The sequence below is a fragment of the Lepidochelys kempii genome, chromosome 8 (assembly GCF_965140285.1).
Source record: "Lepidochelys kempii isolate rLepKem1 chromosome 8, rLepKem1.hap1, whole genome shotgun sequence".
In the NCBI taxonomy this organism is placed as follows: domain Eukaryota; kingdom Metazoa; phylum Chordata; order Testudines; family Cheloniidae; genus Lepidochelys; species Lepidochelys kempii.
The window spans coordinates 96,120,823-96,144,856 of record NC_136387.1 but is presented as its reverse complement, the minus strand read 5'-3'; the positions used below and the strand labels follow the sequence as shown (position 1 = coordinate 96,144,856).

General features: G+C 45.1%; 1 protein-coding gene and 1 pseudogene across 1 annotated transcript; one reads left to right on the top strand and one right to left on the bottom strand.

Moving 5' to 3' along the window:
* Positions 1 to 618: 618 nt before the first annotated feature.
* On the bottom strand, positions 619 to 1,842 carry LOC140916599 (solute carrier family 25 member 3 pseudogene; annotated as a pseudogene).
* A 14,930-nt stretch (positions 1,843 to 16,772) lies between these two features.
* Positions 16,773 to 23,971, top strand: DMRTB1 (DMRT like family B with proline rich C-terminal 1). The gene is made up of 3 exons (XM_073358070.2): positions 16,773 to 17,190; positions 19,071 to 19,303; positions 23,825 to 23,971. The coding sequence occupies exons 1-3, from the start codon at positions 16,773 to 16,775 to the stop codon at positions 23,969 to 23,971; spliced, it is 798 nt and encodes a 265-aa protein (XP_073214171.1).
* Positions 23,972 to 24,034: the final 63 nt, after the last annotated feature.

Below are 24,034 nucleotides of genomic sequence, written 5' to 3'. Positions count from 1 at the left end.
TAACATTCCATAAACAACATTGCAAATATGCAATTCCAATAAACAACGTGGGTAAACACTTTTGTCTAGGGATACTGTAAATTATTCTATTCTGAACATATTAACTTATATTATTCATAGCCATTTTTAATGTTTTGGTTCCACTAAATATTGTATATAAGTGTAAAATAAGCACCCATTTAAAATACATGTCAATTTTCTCTATAACAGGGGAATATGACTCTGTTGTGTTTCAAAGTTTTCAGAGTCACTATCCACAGCAAACAAAATAAACACAGGCATTAAGAGCCACATACTGATAGATTTAAGCCTTTGCAGAAATAGACCTTTAACAGAGCTGTCAAATGTAAATTCATGTCTAGGCGAAAGTCCAGAGATGGGAGCATCTACGATGATGGTTGGAACCTGAAATTGGCAGAATGAACTATATAGTGAAGTGACAGTGTAACTGCAAGGTCTGTGGGAAAAGGCTAACCACTCCCCTCAGTCTCTATCTGGAGAGGTAGCTTTTTGAGATGGGAGTTGGTCCAGGAGCCTGAAACAGATCCACAGAGTCACAAATGAAACAGTACAATGCAGCAGGATCTTAACTCACAATGCAGCATCTATGGGCTGAATCTACTTAAAGAAAAACCCCTCTTTCAGTGATGCAGGCATCTCTGGTGGTGGGGGCCGAGGGAGCCTGAAATAGACCTTGACTGAATCATAAATGAACCACTGCAGGGCTGTGAGGGTGCCAATCATGAGGATGCGGGGAAAGAGGCCCTTCCACACGCCTATGAAGCCCAGCTTCTTGAGGACTTCCACAGCGCTGCTGCCCTTTTCCTTGTTGAGCACAGACACCACAGAGTCAGCTGGGTGGGAGACTATAGCACAGAAGATACCAGCTACATAGCCAGCAACAAAGGTGACGCCAAGCTGCTCAGCCTTGGAGCACTCACTGCGCGGTTTGGGCACCACATAGGCATAGAGGGCTTCCAAGGTGCGCTCAAAACAGGCAAACTTCATCATGGTGTAGGGGATCTGGCGCATCCAGAGCGGAGCCACCCCCTTGTAGAAGGCCCAGAGCCCCTCCTCAAGGTACATCTTGGGGAGAACCACCCGTAATGTGTTGCCGTAACCTGGCTGCGTCTGGATTCGCACCTTGGCTGCCTCCATGGGGGACAGAGCAATGTCAGCAAAGAACTCAGCACTGGCTGAGGCGGCCAGATAGAGGCTGGTCCGCCACAGGTAGGCTCGCTCAGGTCCCAACATGTCAGCATAGCGCAGCTTGAAGACTTCATATAAGCCAAACTTGCAGAGGCCCTGCATGGAGTAGCCCACGCAGGTGGGGGCCCATCCCTTGGCCAGGCCACGCATCCCCTCCTCTTCCACGGTGAGAGCAAAGCCCTGCAGCATGCCCCGGTAGCGACTGGGCTCTGCCTGCATGCGGCACTTCACCAGGTCCAGCGGCACCACAGCCGTGTGGGTCAGGCCGCAGCTCACCACGCCACCCAGGCCGCACAGGGCCAGATACTTCGCAGAGCCATGCTCGCAGCTGTATTCCTCCTCACCCCAGAGGGCAGGCAAGGCGGCCGCCCATAGCCGGAACTGGCGCTCACGACGAGGGGCAGTGCTGCTGTTGCTCCTCTCTGGGGCCCCTAGATGCACCTCCTCCTGGCTGCTCAGGTCACTGTGCTGAGGGAGGGCGGCACTGCTGTCACCCCTCCCCAGGCTGCAGAGTGTGGGGAAGACGGCTGCCCGCAGCCAGGCTGGATGCTGAGCAGGGGAGGCCGGGCCGCTGCCCATCTCCCAGCTGCTCTGGGGCCTGCACCCCTCTGGGTCCCCTGGGGGCTGGGCCATCTCTGGGGTGTGGAGGGGCCCTGCTGCCGTCTCCTCTGGTGTGATGTGGCGGGGGCGGGGGGGGGAGGGTGCTGCGCGTCTCTGGGGCTGTTGTCGTGGCCTCCTGCCTCAGGCTCCTTCCAACTGCCAGTGCCCTTCGGAGGCCTCAGGATTCTAACCATAGAGACTCTGCCTAGAGTGTAGCCCAGCCGGCCACCACAAGCATGGGTAGAGCGCCAGAACGACGGACAGGGTGACAGTGTGTCGGCAGCCACTCTAGCCATATCTCTATGGCCCTGGGTGGGTAGGGGACTCATGCTCCAGGCGGCATCAGGGAGCATAGTGTGGCAGGGGAGATGGGGAGGACAGGAGAAAACTTGAGAGCAGATGTAGGGAACTAGAGAGAAGTGGTGGACAGGGAGAGAGTTGAGTGGGGAGAGGAGAACCTGTTGGTATCACCGAAACGGCAAACGGCGGAGACCCAAATTGAGGGCTACAGGGAAAACGCAAGGGGAGGCGCAGGCAGAAATGGTTGGTGGAGTGAGGGTGGGGGATTTTTGTGGAAATAAAGTGATGAATATCACTTGCAAATATGCGAACAAGGGTTTTCCATAAAAAAAATCTCCAAATTTCTGGGACTTCAGCTGTAACACTCTTCTACAACAGTGGGACCCAGCATCAGTATGTGAGACAACTCCCAGCTGCTGTGGTCCATTTGAGATCCTAGTGTCCAGGCCCATGGAATCAGCAGGTCCCAATGTATAGCAATCCATCCTGATCTGGAGCCCCAAGTCTATAGAAATGACAGGTCCCACCAGACCATTCCTACGGGATCAGTCACAGGCTGTGGTCAATCACAGCCATTTTTTAACCATCACTTTGCCAACCATATTGCTTGGCCATAACTTATCATGCAGCATGCTGTGCCTTTTACATCCAATTGTACAACATCCATTAAATACACAAACTCATTTGGGGTTATTGTATTGATTACTTCAGAACTTCAGTAAGAGCAGAACAGCCTCACTTCACCTTGATACTCTAGTTAATATCCTGAGCTTTACAGATATAATAGAAATCCATTCAACATTTCAAGGGTTTAATTAATTTTTTCAGCTTAAAAAAGTTTTTTTGTTTTTGTTTTTTATATAAAAAGGATGAAGAAATATATACCGAAAAACTGACCAGAGCATTGTGGTCCCCTCCCAACAGGATGGGCCGAGAATGGAGGGGCCAGATCCCAGCTCTTGGCAATGCTGTTTTGGCAACTCAAAACAGTCAGAGTTCCCCTGGTGTAGAGGAACCCCCACTGTTTGTATAGGGCCACAGTACAAACTCTATGCCACCCTCTCACTACCCCAGAATGAGGGGCATGTCAGAGCTATCGAAGAGGTGAAGACTGGAACCCTGCTGCATTTGAGCAGTCCCTGGCTGTAAAACAGTCTTTTTTGCAGCCAGGTGTAATTTAGAGCAGCTCTGAAGCTGCCCTAAGTTTTACAGGGGGAAGAATTGGTCTCAAGGATCAAAGGAGCACAAAGGTGGGTAACAGTCACTTGTGCTCCCCACCTCTTTCAGCTCTGAGCTCTGATGCAGCTAACGATCTGACCTGCAGAATCAACTTTGAGTTTGCTTGCCTTTATGAGAACAATTCAGACCCTTAATATTATGTAGCAGTCGATATTTATATTTAATTTCTGTTACTGTTCTTTTTTATTATTATTTGTTTTACAGCAGGGCCAGAGGATCAAGGGCCATTGTGCTAGGTGCTATACAAACACAGAATAAGAAATACTCCCTACCAAGGAGATCTTAGAATACAATATCTTCAATGTAAGCTTCTCTGCTATGCTTTATTTATGGGCTTGAATTCCTTACACACCCAGAACTTCACTGACTTTACTGGCAGTTTGGGGATGCAAAGAGAACTGGAGAAGATTTAGTGTGCCTCATGCCTGCCCTGGAAGAACCACTCCTGGACTCAAAGAATTTACTCCTTATGACCATTGGTTTCTTGGTCTCTGTCCAGATGCAAATTAGAACTAATTGGTAAGGTTTTTGGTTGGTTGGTTGGTTTTGTAAGGTAGGCAGATGTTCACTAGAAATTGGATTGAGACCATTACACATAAATCACCAAACATCCAGCAGGAGGCAATGACTTCTGATCACTACTGACCTTGTATTTCATTTCCTGATTTTTAATATGAATATAAATAGAGAGGAAATGAAGCATGAGTATAAAAGCTTTTCACACAGATAGGTTAAATTTGTGACTTAACTCTACGAGATGTGTGAAGAGTCTGAGTACTGCTGCTAGGCAGCTTGCTACCTTTTCATTTCTTTCTGCTGCTGTATTGATGGGTGGTGGGGATGGCTTATACAGCTGCCCAAAGCACTAGTGCTTCAGAGGAGCTGGTCTTATTCATTGCCCTGAGAGACAGCTCCACTGTTGAAGGGACAAAGCTAGAGAGGGGGATTTCTGGGGGAGTCACTGCTGTGTAGGTCAAGCTCTCCAACAGCACAGCCCTGTAGCAACTGGCAACCTTTTGTGACAGTTGGGTCCCACAGCTCCTGGGGTGATTCTGACATGATTTTCAATCTTTTGTTTTTATTTTTTGGAGATGGTCAAACTAAACTTCTATGATTCAAAGTCACTTTTTGTAACAGGTTCTAAGACAATAATCCAAGACCTGATTCTGTAACCGTTACGATGCATAGCACCTTTCTCTGCAAGTAGTCCCACTGGTTACAATGGGCTAAACTGTGATTTTTCAATCATATACAGAGCTGGGGGTAGCAAGTAGATGTATCCTCCTTGGCTTCCCTTTTGCCTCCAGGGTTATGATAATTTGCTACTGGTCCATACCAGTATCTCTCACTCACTGTTGGTCTACCAGTGGCCCTAGGGGAGAGGGGGCCACATTGTCAGGTGAGTGCATTTTATGTTCAGTGCCGCAGTTATTTTTCTTTTTCAATTTCTACATCATGCTCATGGACTTTGTAGCTGCAACATCCAGTCAAGGTAGCTCATCAGCACATTTCATTGTTGCAAAGATGTTCAGGCGGGAAATGAGTCTGTGATGGGAGCAGAGCTCTGATTACCCAATACAGCACTTGGGCACTTTCTCCTGAGCTATTTTATTATTTTAAAATTTACAGACACCCCCTCCAGCAAAAAACAACACAAAAATACCCCAACAAATGCAAATAAATTGGGAAGTTTCTGCTGTAGTTGTCTAGAGCAGGCATTTTATGTTGGCAACATGAAAGGGAGAAGAAAACTCCTGGGTTGGATTCATGCAGCACAGACTAGACTTGACTGGAATCAGTTGGTGTTAAAATGTGCTTTGTATTTAAATATAGAAAATAGACATCAGAGATGGAAAATACCTCTGATCATTAATTAGTCCGTCCCCCTCTCAGATTGTTTCCTAGAGTCTTGGATGTGCTCTGTCTAGCTTATTATTTACTAAGTACCGAGAATGTGCGTGGTGCTCCACATGATCAGTTTGCTGCTATTTGGCCATTTTGTGTTTTTTAGCTGGTTTAATATAGAATATATCTGAAGTGCTCAAACTGGAGTGGGTAAGGAGCGGGAGGGAGACTTTGCTATAATTTCTCTCTCTTGCCCAAGTGTTTCTTAGGTGAAAGTCTGAGCTAGTTTCTAAATTACTTTACTTTATACTATGTAAGAAGTTTCAGATATTTTCAAAACTGATTCAGCTCTGAGATAGAGAGATAATCACATATCAATGTACATGCCATAAGTATGTTAAAAAAAGAACTATGTAAGTTCACGGAGGATAGGTCCATCAATTGCTATTAGCCAGGATGGTCAGGGATGGGAGCTGGGAGCGGATGACAGTGGATGGATCACTGGATGATTGCCTGTTCTGCCAATTCCCATGGAGGCACCCTGCATTGGCCACTGTCAGAAGACAGGATACTAGGCTAGATGGAGTGTTCGTCTGATCCAGGATGGCTGTTCTTACGTTTTTATGTGTACAAGTACTGGACGTACAACAGTTTCCCAGCTTGGAATCCTGCCCTCAGCAAATACATTTGATGTTCATAGTAGTCTTTCAGCTGCCTACCCACTGACCCATCTATAACCATTGCTGTGGGCCTGCTGACAAGGTGATATGACAGTTTCACTAGATAGGTGCTAAGCACAGATGAATCTAGATGGCCAGCCTGCTTGATGCCGCAAGTACTGTTGTTTCTGCATGAAGTGCCTTTGTGGTGTTTGGAGGTATTTAAATTTTATTTTGTGGTATTCTTGTCTAATGTAAGTTGACAAGAACTATCGCTGAGAGGAAGGAGAATGAGGACTCTGGATTAAAAGTGTGTTTATTTTTCAGGGCAGAAGATTGATTGTCAGGCAGTGTTTTGGAATCAAGGCTAAATCCTACCAAATTTCTGACACATCTAAATTAGGATGGCTTTGAGCAGATGTCATTGCTGTGTATAATCTGAAGCAAAAAGAGAGTGATGTATTCCAAAATTGCAATTTCTCTTTATGTCAATGTCTGCTAATGTTGCCTTTCTGAAGGAATTTGTATTAAAATGCCTGGGCAAGATCCTCAGCTGGTGTAAATTAGAGTAACGCCACTGAAGACAGGATCGTTTTTATCTTGTATCAGTATTTGTATATTGTAGCTATATTAAGGGATGTAGCATGAGCACTCAAGGAACCTGTAAGATTCTTTACTGGGAAGATGCTCCAAAGCACTGAGGAGCATAAATACTGTTATTATTTATTTCTATTACCATAATGCTTAGAAGACCTATCATGGACCAGGACCCCATTGTGCTAGGTGCTCCACAAAACGAAAAGATGGACCCTTCCCCAAAGAGCTTAAAATTTAAGTACAAAATGAGAGATAACTGATGGATAGAGATAGATGGAAGTACATAAGTATGGCCATTCTGGGTCAGACCAAAGGTCCATCTAGCCCAGTATCCTGTCTCCCAACAGTGACCAATTCCAGGTGCCGCAGAGGGAATGAATAGGTAATCATCAAGTGATCCATCCCCTGTCGCCCATTCCCAGCTTTTGGCAAACAGAGGCTAGGGACACCATTCCTGCCCATCCTGGTTAATAGCCATTGATGGACCTATAGTCCATGAACGTATCTAGTTCTTTTTTGAACCCTGTTATAGTCTTGGCCTTCACAACATCCTGTGGCAAAGAGTTCCACAGGTTGACTGTGCATTGTGTGAAGAAATACTTCCTTTACAAGGCAACAAGGAGACAGCATTGGTCAGCATGATAGGCAGTGATCTCAGCACACCAGCAGCCTGACTATTTCATGTTTATGTAGGCATTATGGAAAAGGAGAGTGTTAAGGAGAGATCTGAAAGATGATAATGAGGTAGCTTTATGGATGTTTACGGGGAGTGTCTCCAAATCATGACGGGCAACATGGGAGAAAGCACAAAGGTACTTGTCTGAAAATTTAACAAGTGGGCCAGGAGGCTGGCATGATTGGCCAACTGGAGGCAGCAGTTGACATCTCAATAATGACTAAGCGGTGATAAGTATGGGATAAGTTGTAAAAGACTGAAAGTGAACATAGAAGCTTATGTTTGATGTGCTAGAGAAGGGGGTGCCAGTGGATGCAAAGAGAGAGGTGACATGGTCAAAGCCACGGCTAGGAAAATGATCTTTGTAGCAGCATTCTGAATGGATATCAGTGGAGCAAGATTGCATTTGTCAAGGCCAGGGAGAAGGTTATTGCAGTAATTATGATGTGAAATGGCAAGAGCCCAGAGGAGAGGTTTCGCGGTTTGACTGGATAGGAAAGGCAGTATCTTAGAGATGTAATGCAGAAAGAATAAAGTTTTAGAGACAGCCTGGATGTGGGGACCTAGAGGCATCTGAGTCAAAGATGATGCCCAGGTTATAGGCTTGAGTGACAGGCAGGATGGTGATGTTGTCCACGGTGATCAAGAAAGGAGGTAGTGGAGAGGGTTTGGCAGAAAGATTACGAGCTCAGTTTTAGCTACGTTGAGCTTGAGCTGATGGCTAGATATCCACAAGAAGATGTCAGAGAAACAGACTGAGATATTAGTCTGCAAAAAAGATAGATCTGGAGTAGAGAGGTAGATGATTTACCCACAGAAGGAGAAATCATCCTCAATTGTAAATGTCATTATAATGTTTGCATTTATTCTGATACAATGCTATGGTGTCTGTGGCGCATTCTCTCATATTGAACTGTATCAAATGTATAATAAAAAAATGAAAAGGGAGGTTATGTATGTATGTAGCTAACAGCTGGAAAAAACATAGATCTGATTAGTCCTTAAAGAATTGTAAGAAATGATAACCACCAAAGAAAATCCACATTGAACCTGAATATCATGATTCATAAATGAATCACTGATTTAGTGAAAAATATCTATTTGATGAAACACTATTGTGCTGAGAATACCTTGCTGTTTGGCGTATTCATATTTTCCTTTCCTAAAATGTTCTGCTCCCTCACCCTATATTCCATATCACATCACTTATGAAAAGAGAATCTTCAATGCAGTCAAGTAGCAACTGACCAATCAAGTGCTTGGGAACCTAAGTCCAGGGATCCCATCAGAGATGACTCATTTTATTAACAGAGCCAAGAAGAAGGCATTACAGCTCCTATCTGTAAAGGGGAGAACCATGTAACCCAGTGATAGTGGAATGGATCTGAATAAGCCTTGCCTTCTAGTAACAGGACAGGAAGAGCAGCTCTGATGTTCCTTGCTGGTTTAGAGCATTCATTCTTTCAGCCAGGGTGTTGGTCCAGAAGGGAGGCTGAAAGACCTGTCTGCCGTCCAGTAAGGAGATCAGGAAATTAGCCCAGAAGCTTATCTACCAGCACAGGAAGCCAGCAAAGACACTAGCAATCAGTGATGGTAGGAGACCATCTACCAGCCCATCAGGGAGCCTGGGAGTCAAGGTACTTGAGTTAGGATGGATAGCAGCGAGGCGCAGGATATGGCAAGAGTGGTGGTGAGCATCTCAAAGGTGTACAGGAGGGCGAGTACACTTCAAAAATCTTTGCTTGGGCAGCCATATGTATTCTTATGTCATTACCTCAATTATACCATATCTAATAGCTGTAAACAAAGGATTAATTGACTGTAATATATGATGAATATTAAGAATAGCTAATAATAAAGCTGCTACTATAGCACCATCAATGTCTTATTGCAAGACATAGCGGAGGCATCCAACATACAAACAGAAATTTTAAAAACAGGATTTTATCTTTACCTCTTAACTTCCGCTGGAAGCCAGCTTCAATATGACTAGTAATGGTGAGAGCCTGATCGCGGCAACTTTGCCCCAGTCTGAAACCGGCCCGTTCCTTTCTCAGTATGGCTTCAAAGATAGGGATGAAATGGGCCAGTAAAACCCTCTTCATTCACCTGTAAGTTGTGGAGAGGAGTGATATCGGGCATCATTTGATGGTTTCTCACATTTGAGGAGGGAAACGAATATCACCTCACACCAGCTTTTTGGAATCTTCCCTATCAAATGTACGTTAGCGAATAGGTCTACTAGTCATGGCTTGTCCCTTTGGCCCCAAATCCTTGAGGAATTCAGGATAAATGCTGTCCTTACCAGCCGCTCTTTTGCTTTTAGTGGCCATGGGAGCCTTGTTTATTTTTTCTATAGTATATGGGGAAGATAACAATAAAGGGGTGGGGCTGTGTCAGACATTTAGAAGGAGCTCTTTCTGAATCTTCCATCTAGTCAGCTTGTCAGTTTTCGTCTTTGAATTACAGAGAAGGTATGAGGCAACAGCATTAGCCATCACTTTTGGTTGACAGTGTTTTACTGGGTTAGCAGCATCAAGCTTACAGAAACATGCCTAGACTTTGTAACTGGTATGTGTGAAGTCAGGACCCTTCACTGTCTCATTCCATCTCTTCAGGTGGGCAGAGTTCAATGACTATTAGTTCTTTCATGATATCTGGTTCACCACTCTTTTCACACTCTTTTAAGAGTGCTTCTGTTTCCAGCTGCCCGCAAGGAGTACAGGCCTTGCAATTGTTCTAAGGAATGGGGGGAGGGATAGCTCAGTGGTTTGAGCATTGGCCTGCTAAACCCAGAGTTGCGAGTTCAATCCTTGAGGGGGCCATTTAGGGATCTGGGGCAAAAATTGGGGATTGGTCCTGCTTTGAGCAGAGGGTTGGACTAGATGACCTCCTGAGGTCCCTTCCAACCTTGATATTCTATTAATGTGTTTTGTGACAGCTTGGATAAGAAGGTGAGGTAGTCAAAGTTTTCTGGACTCGGATGATACAGTGTACCTTGTCTTCAACTTCTGCATATCTTCTGATAGATTTATCCATCACCTTCAACCTGGAATGGAGACATGGGCTGTTGCTCAAGGCATCAAGGCTCATCAGATGCCGCAGCACTATGCAATTCCTAGCCACAGTGTTGAGCAACCGTAGATACCACGTCCTTTTGAACTGGCAGATCAGCAAAGCATGCACCCTCAGTGATTGTCTATCTCAAGTATCCACATTGACTCCTTCACTATTCAACATCTAGAACAGTAACTTACCTGGCAGAATTTTGCATACATTAATATATGCCAGTGACATCGCTCTTGTGGGTACAAGCAAACACCTCACCACGATCAGCGACATCCTCTCAACTGACCTCAAGATAGTGGTGGAATATTTTCAGTGCTGGAAGCTCCATCCCAGTGCTTCAAAGACTTTGGTAATAGCCTTTTACCTAAACAACAAAGCTGCCAAAGAGCCACTTAATATCACCTTTTTCAATCAATGGATCCAAAATGAGCCCTATCTGAAATACTTGTGTGTGACTTTGGGCAGACGCCTGACTCGTAAAGGTCATCTGGAAAAGACATGTAAAAAGATAAAAATAAAGACTGGCCGAATTGGAAACTCACAGGAACATGGGGTGCATATGAGCACACTCTTCGAACCTTGACTCAAACAATGGTATACTCAGCCACTGAATATTTCACAGCAGTCTAGGTAGGCAGCTCACATACCAAATCTCTGGACATGCAGCTCAATACTAGAATGAGAATTATAACTGGAACGTTATAATCAACGCCCATCCAATGATTGCCCACTCTGGCACACATACCCCCACCCAAAATCCAGAGGGACGCACACAGAAACATGAGTACAATCAAACAATGACCAACCTGGAACTTACCAATTAATTAGGATCTCTGGAACCTTCTAAAGACACATGAAATCCTGCTAGCCTTTTTTCGGATCAGACAAAAGCTCTTAAAGCATCTTAATTCAATCCTGAAGCACAATGGAATAATGCTAATGTCCCAAACAACAGGGTCGCCCTTACCCATACGCAAAGTACGCAGCTGTGTAGGGCACCAGGAAATTTGGGGCACCAAATTTTCTGGTGCCCTGCGCAGCTTTGTGCTGCTCCAGCCCCTGCTCCGGTTCTTTCCCCAGGGCCACGCTTCTGCTCCAGCTGCGCTGCCAGTGAGTGCTGGGGGGTGGTTACCCCTTGTCCCCCAAGCCAGCCCCCCGCCCCCGGCGGAGGCCTGGAGCCCTCCCGCAGAGGCCTGCCCCCCCTCATGGGGGGGCTGCATAGGACAAGAATAGCTAGGAATGGCCCTGCCAAACAAACACCTGATTGCTTATACCACAGAAAGAACTTCCAGGCTTCAACCTACCCTGGAAATAATGGTCTGCACTGCATCTTTTCAGAACATCACATCGCAGATGCTGTCATTTCTTGCACTTCTGGAAGATGAGACACAATGTGACCGTGGACACCAGTTGCAAACTGGAACACATTGTAAATCAGTGCCTGCTTTGACTGATTGCTGGTGTCATCTCAGACTTAAAACAAGACACTTCTGAAGCGACACATTGGCTCACTGAGCTGTACTTGGTTATTTGAACGTTGCTAATCACCTCTCTTGCCATACAGAAGAAGAGGAATAAGGAATCTCTTAACTATTTAAAAGGTATACTTAATTGGCCTTAATAGAAAAATGTGCTCATTTACAGCGAAACGAGTCTGCGAATGTTTTCAGTATAGAACCAAGGGTTGTGCAAGAATGAGTTGCTTTCACTTGGTTTTTTTGCATGTTAGTAATATTACCAAAACAGTTTTTAAAGAAAAAAGGCAATGTGCTACAAATGTTCATCTGCTAAATACATCTTGTTATAACATTATTATAGCTCTGAGAAGTGCTGCAGACTTCAGAAATCCCAAAGCTAAGCACAACAACTTGCATGCCAAAAATACACTTACATCATATAATATTAGCAGGAAAGTCAGAGAGGGCAAAAAACCCACTGTTTTTGCCATTTAATTTGATGATAACCAACTTCCTGATTTGTTCCTTTCTTTTGGCAAGAGCATTGTTTTTGTTCTTTGTGTTTTGCCCATAGATCTCCATACAGAATTATCTGTGTACCAAAACCATGCTTTATACTCTACACAGTACAGAAGTCAGAGGGAAATACAGACATTATTGCTATTGATTTCAATACTGTGAAACTTCTAGATTGCCTCCTCTTTATTTTTGGCAAAATAATCATTCTAGCAAACTCTATATTACTACAAAATGCTAACTGTATATACTGTGTACTATGGTTCTTATATATTTTACTCCACATATCGAAGTAAATCTAAAAGCCAGTTCTGGGGAAAACAGGATTTTTTTATTGTGCTTTACTGTTTTTCCAACAAACATATAATAGTCTTTATGCCAAATCCAGCTCACCTTTTTCACATGGATTTCTGCATTATATTCAGATTTGTGACAAATTGGGTGTGTATCTTCTCTGTCTGGTAGTTTTGTTAATTCTGTGTGATAGGGTATCTAATTAAAATGTATATATAAAATTATAGCAGATTGGGAATAGCAGGATTCCTCAAATTGTCTGCAGAAGTGAATATTCATCTCACAAGGAAAATAAAAAACTCACCCCTTTACAGAGTTTTGCCATGTTTGAAACAAATTATATGGAATGTATAATAACTCCTCTATACTTAAATGAAAAATGTTCAAAGCTTTCGAAAGTCTGGTTTTATTTATGTAGAAACTATTAATGTCCACAGCTTGTCTTGAGGGATAAGAGAAATAAATAAATATGCTTGATTAAATATCCTGAATATTAATATTATGTGACTGAGAGAACATTTATCATAGCAAATGTACATAACCCACCAATATCCTCTACTTTTTTAGTATCCCAATGAATTTGGATGTATTATGTATCTAAGGCAAGATACATACTTTTTTTTTTAACTTTACACGTAAATCTGCATATGTACACAACATACGGCAACAACACTGAGACGGATGATATGGAATCTGCCAAAAAACTGCTATAGAGTAGAATTAATGTTAAGAATAATTAAAGAAATATCCTCCATCTTTCTAAGGCCCTGATTCAGGAAAACAGTACTTCAGGACATCACTTGCGCATGTGCTTAAATCCTATTGAAGTCAAGTTAACCGTGTGCTTCAGTTCTCGCCCAAACTGGGACCTAAGGGTAAAAATTTCAAAAATGTCTAAAAGGCTATGTCAGCCCAGGGTTTGAACTCAAGCTCAAGCCTAACCCCTCTTCGGTCTAAACACAAATCGTGCTAACCCAAGACTTGGACCCAGGGTCGCAGGACCCCACAGAGATGGAGGGTCCGGGCCTGAGTCAAGCTAGAACCCAGGGTTCAAGCCCTGTCACTTTGCAGTGTAGTTGCAACCCCCCTGAAATTGTGCTCTGGGAGTCCACCAAAAGCATCCCACAGGCCAACTTTCTTTGCCCTCTAGATAGTTAACTTTGGTGAACTATTAAATTTTCCCACATAGAGTAGCCACATTTTGGGAAGGTGCTAGGAAGTCTAGGATATTGGTGGTTGGACTCGGGCCCTCATAATGCAGTGTAGGTGCTGGAGCCCCAGTTTGGGTCCTAGGGTTCAACAATCCCTAACCTGGGTTTACAAGTGAGTGTAGACACTTAAGCCCTAGGTTAACAAAATCAGGGTCTGCTAATGCAAGTTCTACTAACCCAGGGCTTATGGCTGCAGTGTAGACAAAGTGACTTTGGGTATTTCTACACTGCAATAGAACACCTATGGCTGGCCTGTATCAGCTAACACAGGCTTGTGGAGCTTGGGTTGCAGGGCTATACAATTGCAGTGTGGACATTTGGGCTCGGGCTGGAGCCTGGCTCTGAGACCTTCCCCTCTCATGAGGTCCCAGACCCTGAGCTCCAACCCAAGCCCAAATGTCTACACTGCAATTTTATAACTCTGAAGCCTGAGCCCTGTGAGCCTGTGTCAACTGACATGGGCTAGACGTGGGTATTTTATTAGGGTTGCCAACTTTCTATTTGCAGAAAACCAAACACCCTTGTCCTGCCCCTTCTCCGAGGCCACTGCCTCCTGCTCACTCCATCCCCCCTTCCTCTGTCACTCGCTCTCCCCCATCCTCGCCCACTTTTACAGGACTGGGGCAAGATGTTGGGGTGCGAGAGGAGGTGTTGCCTCTGGTGGTGGGGTGCGAGCTCTAGGGTGGGGCTGGAGATGAGGGGCTTGCGGTGCAGGAAGGGCCTCTGGGCTGAGGGGTTTGGAGTGTGGCAGGGGGCTCCAGGCTGGGGCACAGGGTTGGAGTGTGGGAGAGGGTATGGGCTCTGGGCTGGGGGTGCGAACTCCAGGGTAAGGCCAGAAATTAGGAGTTCAGGATGTGGGAGGGGGCTGTGGGAGGGGGTTGGGATGTTGGAGGGGGTGCGGAGTCTGGGAGGGAGTTTGGGTGCAGGATGGGGCACAGGGTGCAGGCGGTGCTTACCTCAGGCGGCTCCAGAAGCAGTGACATCTCCCTCTGGCTCCTAGGTGGAGGCACAGCCAGGTGGCTCAGTGTTCTGTCCCTGCCTGCAGGTGGTGCCCCAGCAGCTCCCACTGGCTGGGGTTCCCGGCCAATAGGAGCTGCGCAGCTGGAGCTCGGGGCGGGGACAGCGCCCCCTTGGCCTCCCCTCTACCTAGGAGCCAGCGGGAGATGCTGACAGCTTCCTGGGAGCCACGCAGAGGCGGGCAGGCACCCTGCCTGCCCTCCTGCAGGCGGCCAACCAGACTTTTAAAGGCCCAGTCAGCAGTGCGGACCAGTTCCGACAGGGTCCCTTTTTGATCGGGCGTTCCGGTCAAAAACTGGATGCCTGACAAACCTATGTTTTATTGCAGTGTAGACATACTTTTTGAGGCCAGATTTTCAAAGCTAGTTGGGCACCTAAAAGTTTCAATAGCTGTCTTTTCAAAAGTGCCTAAGCAAGTTAGGCACCTAACTCTCAGATTTCAATGGGACTTAGGCGTCTAAGTCATTTGAGCACTCTTGAAAATTTTCCCTAAGCTAAGTCGGAAGATCCAGTGGAACTCACACATGAAAGTCATTTAGGATGACATTTTCAAAAGCTCCTAAGCGTCTGACAGGAGACTAGTTTCAAAGTCAACAGCTTTTGTTACGATTTCCACCCAGAGGGAGTGGGAGGTGCATACAAGCCCTGCAAGGAAGGATCTGTGTCACTTTGAAACATATTCTATTGCTTATTAAAACTCTCACAAAGCAGCAAGAATACATACTTCACCTTGTGACAATGCTCTTGAAGCTGATGCGTAAATGAAGGACTATTTTATGGTTAACTGTTGCTTTACTTTAAACAGTTTTTTCTTTTAATGAAGGAAATGTAGAGGCCACTGACTCACCACAAGGTCACAAGGTTAACTCTTCTCATCTGAAAAAGATTTGCTGTATTCTCCCTTCCATTGCCTGGGGTTTAGCTTTGCCCTGAAAATGGGCTACTGTATACTAGTGCTAACCCAGTGGAACAGTAACAACACGGGTAGTTTTACAAGCAATATTGAAACTAGAGCATTATTACAAAGAGAGATAGATGGCTGGAGGAATTAGACATGCTTTCTGCTCTCGTCATGATACGCTGGATTAGATGAACATTGTAAAAAACAGAATGGGAAATCAGTATTTTTTCTACTGAAGGAGTGAGACTCTCTCTCCTGTTCAAGAAAAATACATTTGAGTTTGCAAAAAGGAACTGAAATAATGATTCCAGTATAATAAGATGCATGCAAAATATGATGGTAACTGTGGGTATCAAAAAGGGAAGATTGCCTTTTAAATGAAAGGCAGAAAGGACCCAGAGTTGCCAACCCCCCAGGACTGTCCTGGAGTTTCCAGGAATTAAAGATTCATTTTTAATTAAAGATTGTGTCATGTGACGAAAACCTCCAGGAATATGTCCTACCAATACTGGCAACCCTAAAAGGACTCCAAGTAAATTCCGCTTTTATGGCCAAAAATACCCTTTTGCAACCACTGCTTTTGCATGTGTAAATCAGGTGTGTTACTCTCCAATCTGCACATGCAAATGCAAGGGATGTGCCCACAAACGGTTGCTTGTGCAGAATCAGGAGTCATGGTTTTGCAAACTTGGCCCTGTATGTCTTCTTTTCAAAACCACACTGATTCACTGTTACATCTTGGACCTGCAAGTGCATAGAAAAGGGACGAAAGTCAACATGCTGCACTCACAACCCCAGCACAGTGCTTACTTCCATCCCCAGCAGGAGATCTGCCCACTTAGCCCTGCTGGAATGGAGGGCTCTATCTCAGAGTAGCTCTGGGCCCCACAGTGCTGGGGATGCCAGCTGCCAGAAAGTGCAGAACTGTTCTTGCCCAGATCCTTGGAGCATTGCTCTTCCCTCACCTGCTGCTGTCCCAGCAGCTCTGAGATCTATGCACACTACCACTAACTGGGAGCAGAGCTCAACTGCTCCTCCTTGCAGAAAGGCCAGCAGGCTGTTGTGACATTGTAGCTAGTGGTTGTGGGCACACCAAGGCTCTGCCCCGCCCTGCCCCTGTGCTGAGCTTCTTCAAGTTCTGCTGCACATGGAGCTTTAGGCGCCTGCCTGGCTGGGGGTGCCATGCAGGCCGAGGCGGCAGCGATGGCAGAGAAGGCAGCTCTGCGCACCCCCAAGTGCTCCCGCTGCCGGAACCATGGCTTTGTGGTGCCAGTCAAGGGCCATACGGGCCACTGCCGCTGGAAGCTCTGCCCCTGCGACAAGTGTGCGCTCATCACAGAGCGCCAGAAGATCATGGCAGCTCAGAAGGCGATGCAGGGGCAGGACCCGGATGCCCCACCCAGAGAGACGTCTCCGCCTGTGGCCTGCACCCCGGTTCATGGGAAAGGTCGGAAGGTTCCTGCAGTTGGCCCCAACACCTCTGAACACAGCAGCCACGTGGCCGGGTGTGAAGGAGCCAAGACCACCCCAGCAGCAAGCAGCAGAACCAGGACCCGCAGGGCACTACCTGCTCCCAGCTCCCCACTCTTCGGGGACTTTGGTAGGGACCAGCTCAGCATTGGGGTGTCTGTTCCTTAGGCCTCCACTCAAGATGATTAACTTCTATCTCTGTGTCCATCTGTCTGTCTGTGTCCATCATTCAGTGTCTGTCCATCTATCAGTGGGTACTGTTGGGTCAGTGTCTGTCCATCCATCGTCCATGCCTGTCTAGTGCCTCAGAAATCTTTAGGTCCCAGGTGTCCTGTTCCCCAGGGCTGTTGAAGCTGCTCTCACTCTACTTCCCCGTTCCGGGGACATGTTTTCAGGCAAGTGTGTTTTGTATGCAGTGCTGCACTTATTGTTGGTTTTGCAAAGTTTCCAAGCTGTGCTCATGGACTTTGTAGCTGTAGGAACCACTGTAGGCAGCTCCTCAGCTTGTTTCCTTGTTGCAAAGATAGATTCGTGCTACTAGTCCTTGTTTAAGAGGGAAATGAGTCTGTGACAAGATCCTGATTATTCAGTAGAGCACCCTGAGCACTTTCTTCTGAGCTGTTATTATTTTTACATTTACAAACATGCCCTCCAGCAAAAGAAAAAGAAAAAAAAACACAGAAAAACAGAAAGTACAGATAAATTGGGGAGTTTCTGCTGGAGTTGTTTAGAGCAGGCATTTTATGGTGGCAACATAAAAAAAGATAAGGAAAGCTCCTGGGCTGGATTTATGTAGCACAGACTACATTTGGCTGGAATCAGTTAGTTTATTTTGTATTTAAGAACAGAAAACAGAATGTAGAGATGGAAAATTCCTATGATCATTTAGTCCATCACTTCTGACATTGTTCTATACACAGTAGAGTATGTAGTGTGTGCCTTGTCTAATCCATTATTATTATTTATTAAGACTCCCACTGACCACATTAGTCATTCGACTGGGACCCTGGAGAGCTAACAATCTAGGAGACAAGGCAAGAAAGACCAGATGCTCTGGGAGATGGGGAGGAAGGAATCGCTTCAGATAGTTCCAGCCCTGCCTCATCTACCAACGATTATTTTTTATGTGTATGGGCCTCACAGGAGAAGTGGGCTTTCAGGAGGGATTTGAATGGATGAGGCCTTGAGACCCAGATATAGTCTAGTCATAGATGATGGGGATTCCACTACTTTGGAATATCACTTTGTGAACAAGATTTTTTTTAATAGCAAAATACAGTGGTTCTTTGAAAATTAACTCTGTAGAAATGAAACCAAGTGGGTGAGGTAAATATCTTTTATTGGAGCAACTTCTGTTGGTGGAGCTTCAAGCCTCACAGCTCTGCAGGTGACCCGAGGTCAAGAAAGAGCTCTGTGAAGCTCAAAAACTTGTCTCTTCCACCTACAGAAGTTGGTCCAATAAAAGATATTACCTCACCTACCTTGTCTTTCTCATATCCTGGGACCAACTGCAAACAACTCTGTAGAAATGACAGCTATCACAGGGTACAGAGCTCTTTATTCCCTCTCATTGATTTCAGTATTAAATTTTAATACTTGATTTACAAGTCTAAAAGGTGATTATTTTCTAACTGTTGCCACAGGAAACTAGAAAGCTAGCTGTTTGTCATACCTGTTACGGCAGCAGAAGTATTAGAGATTCTGCAATCAGTAGTTTGCTGACAACTTGGTTCAGGATGCATAAGGCAGACTTTGCTCTCCCAAAGCTGTATTAACCCGTCTTCCATCACCGTTGAGCTCCCTTCTTTCCTCCCCAATCCTAATTTTCTAATTTAAAAAAAAAGAAATTGAATAAGAAGTGAATGTAAAACCTAAGGGTCAGATTCTGCCTTCCATTGCACTGGCTGAGGACAGATTTTGGCACCATGACTCTCTATTTCTATTTACCTTCAAACTGTTTGCAGTGATATTTTTGCTTGTTTTTATTTTTCCTCGCTGCTTGTTTCATAGCCCATCCTGCTTTGCCTCAAGAATGTGTTGTCAGCCCAGAATACCTGGAGAGAGAACCTCCAAAACTGTATCCTGGGTACTCTGGTATGTACTCATACCACCCATTCCCCATGGGCTTTGCCATCAATCAGCCCAGCTGCAGAGGAGCACCAGTGTCTCCGGGGATCCCCCTTCAAAGAGGTTTCAGACATGTCCCTAGCAACCATGGACCAGGGAGTGCTGCTCCTCTGTCAGTAAGTAGTGGTTTCTTTTAATTGCTGCTGAACACATTGCTCTTTGTATTGTAGGATGCTATCTTGCCATTAGAGTAGCCATGACAAGTTAGCCTGGCCACTAATTACTTCAGTGGTATCTTGATACATAAGCTGATCAAAACAGGCACAAATAATAATGTTAAAGGTCTGACCTGAACCTAGAAAAATCAAATGGGTTCAAAGTTGTGGGCCAGATTCTGCAAGCCCTCTGTGCTCACAGTTCTTGTCGACTTCGGTGGCATTTGTGTGTGCAGAAGCCTTGAAGGATAAAGATTCGGAGGGAAAATGAACCAATAAAATGTCACCAGTTTGTGTCAGCATAGCTATCACAAAACGTCTCCTGGGTTCCCCAGTGAAATCCTCTTAATATAGCAGGGACTGCCCCCCCAGGACAACTGGCTGCCTGGTGGAAGTTATGGCATAGGAAAGATCCAGAGTGGGACAGATCAGGAGCTGACCAGAATTGGGAGAGGGCAGATCCGGTACGGGAGAAGGCAGTACTACTCCGATCATAGGCACCGAGTTCCTCAGTTCCCCAGGGGAGGGGGAGTGCTCGACCCCTGCTCCGCCCCAGGCCCCACCCCCACTCCATCCCACCCCCGGGAGCACCCATGGAGTCGGCACCTATGACTGTGATTCCCATCTGCTGCAACCCCCTGGGGCTATGACAGGCAGGAGCAATTTAGGGGATCTCTATAGCTGCCCTAGCCTATGTCTTAGCCTCTAGCAACAGCAAAATAGGAGCAGCAAGAATAACTTCTCTTCTGCCACTGCATGAGACAGGGATGAATCTGACCCTAAAATTGTAGATCCGTGTTTAAATGTTTCTTGCTATCGCCATATGTATGGTATCTTAGGTCACTGTGGCAAAAACCTGACATCTGAGACACTGCCAAGCAGCCTTTTTGGTTGTTGTTTTTTTAAAATAAAAATATTTTAACAATTAACAGAAATGGGATTAGCAAATTTAAAAAAACAAAAAAAAAACCAGTTAAAGCAGTGTTTTGTTTGGATTTAAATAAACTGTGTCCCCCTGCATGTTTGCAAGCCAAATGTGCAGCAGTGTGCTACTGCGTGGGAATCAGAAAGTGGCACTGACAAGAAACATGAAAAGTGAAATGGACTAATCGACTTAGGGTCTCCCAAGTGAGAGAATTGCAAAAAAAATTTAATTCTTTTTTTAAAAAATTAACAGCATAAATGGTGAAAAGTATATGCATTTTCCCACCAATCTAAAACAGTTATGCATTGTTAATCACACAGGTAAGAATAATAGTAATAACTATTTATACCTATAGTGCTTTTCATTAGTAGAGCTCAAAGTGCTTTACAAAGGAGATCACTATTATTATCAATAGCTTTTCACAAATACCAGTATATGATAAAAAGCCTGTACTTTCATATTTTTCTGTATTAATTTTTTGTATCTTTCTTTTGGAAAGGGAGGAAATCTCTCTGGTTCCCCTTCATTTTTCTTTTATTCCTCCACCAAATCCTTCAAAGAGGGTTTAACTCGATTCCCAGCAGAGCCTATGAATCTTGCTTCTGTGTGAGACTGAGGGGTTGCTTTGAGAGCAACAGTGTGTGTGAAAACTTTGCCAACCAGTTATGGCACAGTAGAGGGAAATGTGATGCTAAATAGTGAGCTTTCTGCTCTTCCCTCTGCTGCTCTGGAAGGTGGGAGTAGAGGCCAGGTTAAAAAAAAAAATCAGCAGAAAATTTCAACAAAAATGGAAAGAAATTAGCTTTTGTCTAATTTCATAACAGACATTTGATTTTTTGGCAAAAATTCAAAAACAAATTTCAATAAAAACTGAAATATTTTGATTCAGAAATGCTGTTGTGGTGTCTCATGGGATTTGTATTTCAGGTGCTCCATATTCCCACTCTCATCTATAGGCTGGGCTCCCTGGTTGAACAACATCTCTCACAATGACTCTGGTCTCCCCTGTAGGGGGATGCACTACCTTGGTGCATCATGGGAGGTGTAGTCCCAAGGAGCACTGCCCTGAGAGGAGAATGGGGACATGGGAATTGCAGTACATTTGCTTATGAGGCGCTATAGCAGCATATGTAATTAAAATATTTCTGGTTTGGGGCATTTGGTTTGGAGCATTGGTTTCTCAACAAAAATTGAATTTTTTTGCAGAAAGGAGACACTTTACCTGAAACAATGTGTTCTACTGAAAATTAATTTTCCATCAAAAAACAGTTTCAACAGAACATTTTTGAACAGCCTACTCAGAGGTCAGCTGGAGGGGGAAGCTGGTGAGGAATGGGTCAGCGGGGAAGGGAATCTCGGGAGGCCCAGAACCCAGGCTGCAACCTGAATGTCTACACAGCAATTAAACAGCCCCATAGCCTGAGCCCGACCCCATGAACCTGAGTCAGCTGACGTGGGCCAGCCACCGGTGTTTAATTGCAACATAGACATACCTTCAGAATTGTCCTCAAAGGAAACATGCACATTACCTTCAAAAGATTAGCCTGGGAGCTTAAATTCAGAACTTTGCTAGACCCTTAAGATATGTCTACACTACAGAGCTTACAGCAGCACAACCATACCAATGCAGCTGTGCCACTGTAAGATCTCTTGTAGCCGCTCTATGCCGACAGGAGAGAGCTCTCCCATCGGCATAATTAAACCACCCGCAATGAGCGACGGTAGCTATGTGAGTAGGAATAGATCGCCCGCCGACACAGCACGAAGCACACTACCACATATGCTGGCATAATTATGTCGCACAGGGAGATGGAACAGTCACATCCCCAAGCGACACAAATTTTGCCAACATAAGTGGTACTGTAGTCAAGGCCTAAGAATCTTGGACTCCATAGAAATACTGGTTTTATGTCTCATTATAACCATCTGTAACCTACTAACCCATCTGTGTCATATTACTGCAGAGGTGTTAATAGCCTACTCCATTTTGAATGGTCCCTTGCAACATGTGTTAACCCCTCGCTTAACAATCTGCTCCGCCTTGTATTTAGCTTTGACGCTCTGATTACCTTTCCCAGCCCTGAAGAGCCTGCTGTAGCTCAAAGGCTTGTCTCTGGGCTTATCTACACTTAAAAGGCTACAATGGCACGGCTGTGCTGCTGTAGCGCTTCAGTGTAGATGCTGCCTACGCCAGGGGTTCACAACCTTTTTTTACCCAGAAACTTTTAAGCTTTTATAGACAAACCTGCGGACCAACAACCAGAGGGAACGTGTAGAGGCGTGCTCCCAAATTTCTGCCTTCCATTTGGCCCTGCTCCCTGAAGTGCTGATGTAACAGAGCAGAGAAGTGGTATGTCTCCTTGGCTAGCTGCTGCCTGTTCATGGAGTCACTGGCTGCTAGGCAGACCCGTCTGATGGCAGGGGGAGATCTCTCTTCAGCAGTGACACTGCAATTTTTGATTTGCGCCCCACCCCCAACCCAGACAGGCTGGGTGCCCTCTGAGATGAGTCGAGGGGTGGCAGTGGCACTCCCTCCCCAAGTCCAAGCCCTGGCAGGTGAAGCCCAGTCCTTGGTTGCACCCCTGAAAACTGCTGCTTGAGAATCAGTGTCTATGTCAAAGGGCGGGGTTTTCCCTTCAGTGTAAGTAATCCATCTCTCTGACAGGTGGTAGCTAGGTTGAGAGAAGAATTTTTCATTCACCTTATGCTGTCTACCCATGGATGCAGGTTGGCTTAACGACACTGCTCAGGGGTGTGGATTTTTCACATCCCCTGACCGACATAGTGAAATTGACCTACTTTTCTAGTGTAGAGCAGGCCTGTCTCTTCCATCAACAGACGTTGGTCCAGTACAAGATACTGGACCCACTTTGTCTTTCTTGAATCCAATTATGCATGCATATAAGTACCTACTTCCATGTGTTACTGTGCCAGTCTCCAGCCATTGCTAACAGATGCTCACTTTTATGAGGACATCAAAACAAAAAACAAAACAGGAAACAACTGAACTGCGGATTAAAAGTGGCTCCTGCATGTGCACAGTAATGACTGACTTTTCATACATTTTCATACGACCCATTTGGCATTAAGGATCCCTAATACAAACCAGGAAATAAGTCACCAGCAGCTGCTGTTTTTTAGTTATGGAGCCAGGGTAGTACCTGGAAATATGGATTTTAATTCAGTGTCTCATTAATAACAAGCGTTTCCTGCATTTGTTGTGTTCTATGCTGCAGGTGTATTTGGGACAAATCATTAAGTCTTTACTCAGACACTCATATTCCATTGCTGGTGTAAAACTTATATTCGACAGGTAGGCTGCCTTCAATGAAGTTTTGCCTGAATAAGAATTCTGTGATTTCCCCTGTAGCAGGGTTTTAACAATAGAAAAACAAACAGAAAAATACTGACCAGTGAAGTAAATTATGGCCTTTCATTTTAACATATCATATGTAATGCCACTGATTTCACTGCATGTGGTCTGGAAGTGAGGGTGGTGGTTTGATAGGGTGGTTAAGGCAATATCTGGACTGAAGGAGCTTTATGTGTTCGTGCAGATGCAAGATGCAGGTGGAGATTTCCAACAAGGTTACTACCCTACCCTTCCTCAGTTTATACCTCCGGGCTTTCTGCCAGGGATTCACTACATTCCACCACCCCTTCCACTTCTGGCTGAAACACCCAAGGAACCATCTGGTAAGTAAGTGCAAGGTGAGCGATATTATGCATGAAGCATATCAGATCTCAGGGAGCTGTTTTATATGGTA

Bases quoted from the DNA above. Each gene is read 5' to 3' on its own strand.
- DMRTB1 (XM_073358070.2), top strand. From the start codon at position 16,773: ATGCAGGCCGAGGCGGCAGCGATGGCAGAGAAGGCAGCTCTGCGCACC. The intron at 17,191-19,070 runs GTAGGGACCAGC...CTTGTTTCATAG, and splicing joins CCCACTCTTCGGGGACTTTG to CCCATCCTGCTTTGCCTCAA. The intron at 19,304-23,824 runs GTAAGTAGTGGT...GTGTTCGTGCAG, and splicing joins GGAGTGCTGCTCCTCTGTCA to ATGCAAGATGCAGGTGGAGA.